Source organism: Ciconia boyciana, chromosome 16 (genome assembly GCF_034638445.1).
Source record: "Ciconia boyciana chromosome 16, ASM3463844v1, whole genome shotgun sequence".
NCBI classification, from domain to species: domain Eukaryota; kingdom Metazoa; phylum Chordata; class Aves; order Ciconiiformes; family Ciconiidae; genus Ciconia; species Ciconia boyciana.
The window spans coordinates 8,136,714-8,147,656 of NC_132949.1; the positions used below are offsets into that span (position 1 = coordinate 8,136,714).

The 10,943-nt window shown below is 49.8% G+C and overlaps 1 protein-coding gene across 1 annotated transcript; it reads left to right on the forward strand.

The window, feature by feature from the left end:
* Nucleotides 1-1,389: 1,389 nt before the first annotated feature.
* Nucleotides 1,390-6,049, forward strand: LOC140660500 (melanin-concentrating hormone receptor 1-like). The gene is made up of 2 exons (XM_072881421.1): nt 1,390-1,447; nt 5,001-6,049. The coding sequence occupies exons 1-2, from the start codon at nt 1,390-1,392 to the stop codon at nt 6,047-6,049; spliced, it is 1,107 nt and encodes a 368-aa protein (XP_072737522.1).
* Nucleotides 6,050-10,943: the final 4,894 nt, after the last annotated feature.

Consider the following 10,943-nt stretch of genomic DNA (forward strand, 5'->3'; position numbering starts at 1 on the left):
AAAATGCTGCTGCCAACTCTTGGCTTACAAGCCTGTGCTGGGATTGTTGCTGGTATGTGTGCTGGACCTCATTTTTAATGGTATAGATTACTTCTACTCCTGATTGATACAGCCTTATGAAGTTCCAAAAAATTGCCCCTACAATTGATGCCATCCTTTGCAACTACAGAGAAAGAGACAGAAGCAAGGAAGGTTTTCAGACAGACAGATGTAGTTTTTATCCAAGGCAAACCCAATCCCCTACACTGCACTCTACCACAAACAAAAAGCTGCCTGTTGCTGCTGGTTTTCTTGCAAACTTCTGACATGATATCATGCTTTTTCAGTGCAGGAAATGCTCAGAGGTACAGAATGATCCTTTCACCCTGGTAGTGTGTGATTTATCAAACCATAATGGAGGAACCCAACTCATGTATAAAGAGTGGGCAGGAAGCACAGCAAAATCATCAGCTCAAAGCCACAGAAAAGAGCAGGCTACTGCTCTGGCAAGGCACAGAAAAAGAGCAAAGCAGTTTCTCAAAACCCAAGGGGGTTCTTGCCTAGTATTTTTAAGGCAAAAAAATAAAACACAAATAAAGTCTGAGCTGGCAATAGAGCTAATTTCTGGAGCTAGGAAGCAAATGAGCTGTGGCAAGAAATGGAACCGCAGAAAACAGCAAAAAATTAATTACAAGTGAAGTGCCTAAGGTTGGAATTAGAGTTAGAGGGGTCAGAGGATCAAAGCAACAGTTTTCAGTGAGTAATTTGGTGCCTTGACATCCCCCACCCTACTAGTGGGGATGTGCCCGTGACTCAGGGATGAAAAGTGCATGTGTCTCCGAGAGAGAAAGATACACACCGAAGGCAGGAGATCAGAGCTACTTAAAATACAGAATCTGCTAGCCCTCTCGTACTGACGATAGCGAGAGCAGGCTGGCTGTAACTGGGAGGGCGCTGATCCTAGCCATCCCTTCGGGGGCGGCATGGGGAAGTGATGTGAAGGGGCGCTCGCCGCAGCCCTACCGATGCACTGCCCAGCCCCCGGCCGCGAGTCGGCCCCCTCCCACTCGAGGAGGGCAGCTCTCCCCGGCCCCGCTCAGCACCGGCATTCCCTCCCACCCGACGGCGGTGGAGGGATGCTCTCAGACGACGTGGCTGGCGGAGTCAGCTGCTCTTTGATGTCAGTACCTGCTCCGGGCTCGGCGGGGCGGGAGTGGGCGAGCGGAGCGCAGCGTATCCGAGCCGCAGCCTCTGCTCGCCGGCTGCAGGAAGGCTCCTGTCTCCTACACTCTGCCGGGCCCCGATCCGCCCCGGCGGGGAAAGGCGGGGGACCCCCACCCCGTCGCCGCCGCGGATCCACCGAGGGAACTTGCCCAACTTTCTCTATCCCTGGCACCGGGACTCACTGCCATGGCCCCCGCCAACTCCTCCCGCAACTTCTCCGCGCCGGAGGCTCGGAACGGCTCAGGTGAGCAGGGGCTGCGCGGGGCGAAGGAGCACCTCCCCGGCGGGGCGCCCGCGCTGGGGCCGGGGCGGGGTCGTGGAGAGCTTTGCAGGCGAAAGTCCGCCTGCACACGCCTCTTGCGCTGCTCATGCTCAGCGGGGCCGGTCGGTACCCATGAAGTGGGAGAGGCTGAGCGCAGGGGCACAGCCCCCCCGCACCCCCCACCCCCGCGCTGCCGGTCGGGGCGAGCCGCCTTCAGCACCCGAGAGCGGACAGCTCCGGGCCCGAGCGGGGCGGCACAGGGCGGGCGGGACGGGGCTGACCCCCGCCCGGGGGCTGGGGAGGGCCCCCGGGCCCCAGACCTCCCTCCCGGGACACTGTACAGCACCAGAATAAAGCCCGACCACAGCCACTGGCTCCAGTGGCTTGAAGCGAAGCGCTACCTTTTGGCTGCGAGACAGTAATAACTCCAGCAGCCCGTTGGTCTTAGCTGCAGAGAAGAGATGAACCAGCCCAGCTAGACAGGGAGGGGTACAAGGCACAGAACACGAGACATGGCTGGAGAGGGAAGCAGAGATCCCCACCAGTCTCCTGTTTTCTCCATGCTACCACTGTTCCCAAATCAATGGTTTAGGGTCGGGCAGACCAGTTCTCAATGGTGCAAGTTGGCGAAACTCTTCAACAGAAAGTGTTTTATATGTGGTCTTTAGCTCCCTCTCTACCAGCATGTCCTTTATAAACTGAAAGCGTGCCTTAGGTGCTTCCTTCTGAAATGTAGTAAAGACGTAATTTCTTATGTATCTGGGCACCGTTGAGGACAACAATCACCTTAGAGAAAAAAAATTTAGGCCAGTCCTCATTCAGTTCACATAGTGCAGTCCCCTTTGGGACTTTTAAAAAGAGTAATAGGGCAGCCACAGATCTACAAGCAAGGACAAATCAATGCCTGAAGTAGCTATTTCAGTAAACAAAGTACAGCCAATTGGATGGGCACAGAAGCAGCACTGAAAATTCAGATTCAACCATATCCCAAGATGAAAGAGGCTTTAAAAGAGAGATAACTTTTGAGTATTTGATAGTCATGCACTTCTGACTCCAGCCCATAATATGGACTACAACTTCACACTAGCTTCCAGCTAATAACACTTGAAAGTCCTGCTTGTACAAATACCAACAGCAGGAAAGACGCTACAGCACTATACAGGTTACCTTTCACAAAAAGCCTTTGGGCTTGCACACTTTCTGCTCTAAGGCCAGCTGAGCTCATTCCAAGTGTTACAGGGTCACCATGAGCACTCTTATTGATTATACTGCAGGAAAAGGACATTTTGTCCCAGTTTCCAGCTAACCAAGGTGGTGCCTTTGTCATTCACTCATACAAATCTGTTCCCACCACACTTATAACAAAGTTTGAGGCTAAAAGAGAGGAGAGCAGAACTCATAATAGCTACGTGCAGAACAGCAGGACCACAGTCGTTGTCTTCCAATTTCTAGTCTGCCATCTTCAAGCATTAAGGAGGTGTGAGGTCTGTTTGGATGTTCAGGAGATGCACAGGCGGGATGCTGAAGAGTAAGTATCGGGTCTCAATAGGGTGCTGATGACAGTACATTATCTACCAAAAGCCATGTAACACGGAGCATTTCCTTGCATTAATGAGCAGCCAGGAGGAACAGGGACCATTTAAACCTCCATGAATGGCCTGGACCAGGCTTTTTTGTCTAATCAATCAAGCCTGGCTTTCACCTTCAGGCCCCTGCCTCATTGGCTGCTTCCTGTCATCTGCATAGAGGCTTTCTGATAAAATGGTGTGGCAACAGCTCCACTGGATTCTGACCTTGGCCTTGCTTAGGCCTAAGCTGACTGCTTCCTAGTGCCAGAAGGACTGAGGCAGTGGCAGCTCATCATGCCCCACTTCTAAAGAGCACTGAAATATTACATACAGTTCATATGGCACATACTTTTCCAGCCACAGGCCAGGCCAGCAATGTAGCCCCAGTTATCTTGCCAATTCAGTCAAGCTTCTCTGTCCCGCCAAAGTAAATCTGGAGAAGTTTGTACTCAAGAATTCTAGAGGTTAAAGTCAGTAAATACCACCTCAGCAAACAGATACGGCTTTGGCAGAGACAACACCTTATGAGTATCTGTTATTTAACTTAATCTCATTTTCAAGATTTCCCTAGGTTCTGTTGGAGGAGACCTCCCCACTTCTCCTACAGGTGTAGGCTGCTAAGGAGATGGAATAGTACAGTGACTGAAAGCATTTCCAATTAACACCACACTGAACCATCTGCAATTCAATTAAAGACACAGGCAGTCTAAGCTTAGGGGCTGTCATGCGTGTCTTTGTAACAGCCACACAAATAACTCACACAAAGCCTTCCCCTAGAAAAAAAAAAAAAACAAACAGGTCCCATAGGAGAGGAGTAATGAGATGAAATGAGATTTTCCTCAGCTGAGAAGGTGATTTAAGGACTCCATCACACACTGTACATGGCAGTCTTGCAGAACAGAGAGCACCACAATCAGTGCCTTAGACACCACCTTCTGTGCCCAAGAGCAGAAATCCCTGTTGGTTGGCACTGAGGGCTTGTGGCTTCAAAATGTGATTTTAAACTTGGGTTGGGGACAAGACAAATGTGAATTTGATTGCTTGGGCCTCCCACCCAAACAGCAACAGTCAAGCATCACTGCTAATGAGCTAAGTGTTATCAGGCAAGAATTTTGCCTTGGAAATCCACCTACATCCAGAACCCAGAGACAGCAGCTTTAAGCTATGTTTTTCTCTATGTACAACTAGGGCATTCCCTGTTGAAGGGCCACTCTGAAACATACTCCTAAAACCCTGTCTGGCCACACACCTGGGTTTCTTTCTAGTAAAGAAACTAGAGAAAGGGAGAGGGGCAGGGAAGGAAGATGGAAAGGAGTGCATGCTCTGGCCTAACCGTGACAACAGAGGTGGCACACAGCCAGGGTACAGTCCCAGATCTCACAATATAAATAAGCATTAGTTATCTGCCTGCATGGTCAGTGAACTCTGTCTCATACTGTACAATGGATAAACCACCCAACAGACAAGCTGAAGCTTTCTGACAACAGCTTGAGCATTGACTATATCCAGATTTTGGCACCCACATAGAGGCTTACTTCTCTGATGTGGAAAGCACCAGCTGCCTCACCCACTCCCCTCAAAATGGCTGGACATCCAGCACTCCTTGGAAGAAAAGTTACTGTCCGCTCCCTGTCAGATAATGGCAAGTGCAGAGGCGCACCAGCCTGATGTTAGTCCCCCAGAAAGAGTTGGGGAGGTTCAGGTCAGGACAGAAGTACATCAGGAGAGCTGAGGAAAGATGTTTACAGGTGGCCAGATTTGGGTGGTGTGCTGCATGCACTGGGTGGCAGAGGAGGACGTGTCAAATCCCCAGCTAAGCCTCTCCAAGTACAGCAGAGGGTCTTAAGCATCATTCCAAGCTACATCTTTGAGGGGGATCCAGCTGCAGAACAGGGCAACAGGGCAAGCACACAGAGATGTAGAGGTTGCCTCTGGGTTGCACTCATGGCTTTGGTTTGTTTTGGCAGTAGCAGAGAAGCCAGCTCCATACACCAACGTGATCATGCCCAGTCTCTTCAGCATCATCTGTTTCCTGGGCATTGTGGGGAACCTCACTGTCATCTACACTATCGTCAAGAAGAAGAAGCTGAGATGCAAACAGACCGTGCCTGACATTTTCATCTTCAACCTCTCCATTGTGGACCTCCTTTTCCTCCTGGGCATGCCTTTCCTCATCCACCAGCTCCTAGGCAATGGCTCGTGGTACTTTGGAGCTCCTCTATGCACCATCATCACTGCCCTGGACACCAACAGTCAGATCACCAGCACCAACATCCTTACAGTGATGACACTGGACCGTTACCTGGCAACTGTCTACCCTCTAAAATCTACCTATGTCCGGACACCGTGTGTTGCAGCTCTAGTTATCTGCTTGGTGTGGCTCCTTTCCTTCCTGACCATCATTCCTGTGTGGATGTATGCAGGTCTTATGCCTCTGGAGGATGGGACCGTCCGCTGTGCTCTCTTACTTCCCAACCCAGAGACTGATATCTATTGGTTCACCCTCTATCAGTTCATGCTGGCATTTGCTGTGCCATTGATTGTGATCTGTGTGGTCTATTTTAAGATCCTCCAGCACATGGCTACCACTGTCGTCCCATTGCCCCAAAGAAGCCTCCGGGTACGTACCAAGAAAGTCACCCGCATGGCAGTTGCCATCTGTTCTGCCTTTTTTATTTGTTGGGCTCCCTTCTACATCCTCCAGCTGGTTCACCTTGGCATTGACACACCATCCATGGCCTTCTTTTATGCCTACAACTTTGCCATTAGCTTGGGCTATGCCAACAGTTGCCTCAACCCCTTCCTCTACATTGCCCTCAGCGAGACCTTCAAGCACCAGTTCTTAGTGGCCATCCGCCCTGCAAAAGAGCCACGTCGCAACAGCAGCTCTGTCAACAATAACAGCATGACAGAAGCCAGTGTATGTCTAAAACTGGCACCAGAATCTACTCAGCAGACTCAGTTTCTGGAGGACTTCTCCCCACATTCACTGCCTGTGACTGTGGCTGTTCACTAGGGCACTCTGAAGTGACCACAGCAAAAAGCCTTCAGATCTATAAGTCAATGGAGAAGCAGAAGCTTCAGGCAATTCTTGGTGAAGCATATGAACTACAAGCTTCCACCTCCCAGAGTCCAGGTGCCTCCCTTTTTCATTGCAGGGCTCTGCTCCTACACTGCCCTTGGCCTATGAGATGCTGCATACTGCTGCTTCTTTCCACTCCTGCACGGGAGGATTCTATCACACAAGACACTGGGCCCCAAAAAAGGATGGATGGAAAAGAGAGAAAGGACAGAAAGAGGATTTCAAGGGGGAACGTTCACCCTGGAAGAGTAAAATCTCTATCAACAACACCACCCAGTGATTCCCCACCTCTTGGCCTGACCAGGATTCCTGAGCAGCGTGCCAACAGAGCTTCTTCATTCAAAACTTCAACCTTTGAAACACAATGTCATGTATTTATTTTTGGTAAGAAATCTGACCTGCAAACTTTGATGGCTGTGCTTATATCCTAGAAGCAAACAGCAGAGAGATGTTGGGGCCAGAAGTCTCACCTAGGTCTGACACTTGGCCTTTTGGCCCAGCCCCGTCTGCCTCCAGTGGGCATTGTCTTGTTTGGCAACCAAGACATTTTCAAGAACTGGCTAATTTTTATGCTAATCCTAAATATTTCAAGCAAAATCAGGCAGATAACAATTGCACTGCTTCAAGGGACTGCAAACAATTCTCAAAACTACTGCTGCTAACACCAGATTTGTGGCTTTTCATGCCAATGAGCCTATTTTCACACTGCTATTTCCTCATGCTGCTCTTGTGCCTCGCAGTCTGCATGGCCATCGGGGAACCCCAGGCAGAGGGTTTTAAACATGACTAAAAAACACAATGTGCAGAGATCTGTGGAGTGAGAAAATGTGAAAAGGCAGCTCAGAGGAAGCAGAGTTGCTTATGCAGCTCCCTCAAAATAAGAAATGCTTTACAAAGTTAAAAGAGGGAAAATTAAATGTCTGCATTTTGTATATGTGGCTTTAACAGTCAGAGATTAGGAAATAATTTTGCTCATTAGAAAGACTAGAGAAGAGACAGCACAGACCAGCTAAATGCAGGGGATTACACTGATAGCCTGTGCAGGGCTCCCAGGGGACTGTACAGGCATTGTTAAACACCTTGTCAAACATGGAGGAACTGCTTACTGTAGATTAATTTAATATAAAGAAGAATTAAAAACATCAAACAGCACAAAATAATTTGTTACCACGTTTATGGTTTCATGCCACCAGCCACCCACAACATACCCAGAACAGAAATTCACCCTTACACAGCTACACAGCAAAACTGTGTCACCTGCACAGGACTTTCTAAGCCACATGCACCCTTACAGGTGCACCTAATGCACATAAAAATACCTATGAGTGTGGTGTAAGTACAGCCAATACCTCAGTCTACACCCTGTACAACACACAGCCATTCACTCACCTCTGACGATCAAAACAGGCCAGTGTACAACACCAGTGCTTTGACATCATCAGATGCAGCGCATTGCTTTTCGAGTCATTGAACAACCTCATAACAGGGTCTCTCTGTATTTTCATCCCAGGCTCTGTCAGCCTGCACCCACTGCCGCAGCACATCCACACTGCAACTGTATGATATCTTGTCAATTTTTTGCCCCTGTTTCCCTGGGCAATAAAGCCAGACAGACACGTACGGAGCTTTCGAGCTTTATGACTTTAAAAATCTTTTCCCCATTTTAACTGCCAGGAATTTTCACCTGTGCTGGTGTTCATGGATCTGCTTTGCTCTTTGGTCAGTACTCTCCCAGAAGGGCTCGGGAGCAAAGGTCGAGGAGGATGTGCACCGTGCCAAGCCAGAACTTGTTCTCAGGACAAGGGAAACTATTGTGTTACATTTCTCCCATAAGGAAGTTAAGGGGAGGACTGGCACACTTCTCTGTGAAATGAAGTGGTAATGGTTGGGTGGGTTGTTTTCCTCCTTTAATACCAGCAACGAGGAAAGTATGAGGGAAGTGAAAACAGACTGAATTGTCAGGGCTCTCAGAGAGCAGCACATTGAAGATATTATCTTGCTTACAGTAAAGGTGTTTATGGTTGAACTAGTCTGTTCCTGTCTGAAGTGAGTCAGTCTGACCCAGTGTGGCCAAGCCACATGCTAAAAGCCATGGGGGCACCGTGGAGTAACCAAGAAGGGCGGTCAGCACCAGCTGGTGCAACACTGGAAAGGGTCTTTGTGGGGTAGACCTTTTACAGATCTCATCACACCGAAGTCAAGGCACAGTACACAGGCATCTTCCCAGGCTGAAGTCCTTTTAGATCTCATTTATGTGAGGGGAAAAGCCATGCTAGAGAGACCTGGTCCCAACACCAGGGACAAGGCTTCTCATTTAGCTGGTGTCCCAGCAGAGGCACCTGCCCCTTCCCACCACCCTGCAAAGGCTCATGGTTTCCATTGCCTCATGTTCCTCCTGCCTGTCCCCAAGGGGTTTCCTAGTCCAGATGTTTTAATGCTGGCTGTGGGGTCCCTTCCCTTTCCATATATACCCATAAAAGCTGTGGCAAATGCACCTTGGGAAGACAAGTATGTAGATACCTGTGGATGGGCTGGGAGGCTGGGAAGAGAGGTACAAACAAAGGAAACTAGCAAAGAACACAGACAGCTTTTTGCCATCTTCCCTAAATCACTCCAAAGTACAGGGCAAGATGAACAAAAGCCTCTCCTTTGAACACAAACCTTTTGATCAAAGGCCTTCAGAGGTGTCCCCCATACCTAGGGGGTAAGGTAAGGACTTCCAGCAGCTATACAGTCTCTGTGCACCTTGGTGTGACCTATTCCAAACATCCTACCCCTTTTCCCTATTTTTCAGAGCCAGCTTTGTTAAGTTGGAGAGTCTGTTGACGTTCTGGTTTGTGTTCAGCTTTACCTCTTTGTCTATTCTGCTCTTTGTATTTATCATGTGATGCCCCCCATCTCAGTGCCTTGGTTACTGATTGCAGAGCCTGAATAAAAGGCATTGCTAAGTAGAAAAGGACACAGCTACTCATGCAGAGACAGGCAGCTGAAGTGCTGCGAGGTCCATCTGAAAGGCGCGGTGAGAAGGGTACAGAGCTAACGCAGCGTGTTTCCCTGCAGCCCGGCCTCCCATACACAGCCCGTTGTCTCTCTTGCTTGAGAGAATCTAAGGGAAATCCAGCTAAATAACCAGGGCAAAAAACACCCCCAAAACCAAAGGGTGATAGAAAGAAACTATTCAATCTAGTTGTTCGGATCAACAGCCTGCTATACTGGATGAGACAAATTTCCTCAGCTCTTTTTGCCAGCACTTTTCCCATGTGTTCGCAAGCTGCCTCGTCAGACAGCAGGAAGACAGATGGGTTCACTCTCCACCCCCTCCTCTTCCCCTCGTTGTCCTTAGAGGTGCAACTGAAGCCACATGTCACAGCTCTGCTCTTGATAAACTCCTACAAGGGGCAGATGGTCCAGTTACTTTTACTCCTACTTTCCCAGCTAGTGACAGAGCCCTCTTGGTTGGTTGCTGCAGGATTCAGTCCCTGGCCCACCCTTCTCAGTTGCCTCTTTTCCACCATCCACATCCCTGTGTCCACACTAGGCAGTAAAATATACTCCTGCCTTCCCCACAGTCACAGCTCTGCCAAGCCAGCCCTAAGGACAAGCTGGAGCTGAGGTCCCCAAAGCCCTGCTAGGCAGCAGGCTGGTGACATCCTTCCCTGGGCCCCCTTCTCCACCTGAAGCCTCTGCACAGCTAAACCTGCCCAGGAGCAAACTGCAGCCATGACAGAGAGTGAGCACAACGCTGGCAGTTGCCAGGTGGGGAGGAGGGAAAGGTGGGGTGACTCACTGGTCCCCTGGGACACAGCCAGAACCTGACTAATCGTGTTTCATCAATCCTTCTGGGCTGCTAATTGGATGCATTTCATTCAACAGACTCACTGGTGGGAGAGGAGCCACACAGCAGGTACAGATACGTTCCCAGCCCACTCGCTTCACATTAGTCCTCCTGCCAGATGCAGGGACCACACAGAAATGCCCTTTCTCACTCACCTCCCATTAGCAAAGCAATGCAGCTAAACCCTCACACCCCCCCTGCAGCCTTTCCACTTGCTCCATCCCTGCTGCGGGGCTAGGGAGGGGGCAGCACGCAGGAAAGTCTCACCAACCAGTAGAGAAGTAAAAGTTGGGGGGGGTCGGAGGTGCCTCACCTAGGGCCCTGATCTCCCACCGGAGGGCCTCTCCAGCAGACAGGACCCCTTTGGTGCCTCCAGGCAACAGAAGATGTATTTTGAAGCTGTATTTACAGGGCAGCATTTGAGCAGGGAACTCGCTGCACCACTGGAGGGAAAACCTTTGGTAAGAGATGTAGACCCCCAGTTGCAGGAGGGCATGAGAGATGATACCTGCTCTTAGAGCCTTTGTGCCCTACCCATATCGCATTTGGGAAACAGCTCCTGTGATCGTACCGGACCCAACAGTTGTTCTTCTCACAGCATCTTTCTACCAGTACAGTTGTGATGGCTATGGAAATTGTCAGTCCTAATCTCCCAGTCTGGCTCATGGGAGAGCAGTGGCACTGGCTTCTCCTGAAGGGTAGAGCTGGGCTTCAACAACTGCAAAGCGACACTTGAGAATTCGCTTACTTCAGTACGAGATGTGATGGTGAACATAGAGTGGTGCTTTCGTAAGCACTTCTGGATGTGCTGAGGACAAGCACATTAGAAAAGCCTCCAGGGCTGTCAGCTCAGTACCTTTCACCATCTCTAATGCTGTAGCCTGATGCTGGAGTAATGTCAATGCTTCCTGGGGTCAAGCCTTTGTATGAAGGATTCCTTCTCCAAAGCAAAGGCAGACTGCTTTAACATCGCCCTCCTCAATGCAAGCACCA

What these genes read in the sequence shown, in the direction of transcription:
- LOC140660500 (XM_072881421.1), top strand. Translation starts at nt 1,390, where the DNA reads ATGGCCCCCGCCAACTCCTCCCGCAACTTCTCCGCGCCGGAGGCTCGG. An exon ending in GGAGGCTCGGAACGGCTCAG is followed by an intron (nt 1,448 to 5,000) that starts GTGAGCAGGGGC and finishes TTGTTTTGGCAG; the next exon opens with TAGCAGAGAAGCCAGCTCCA.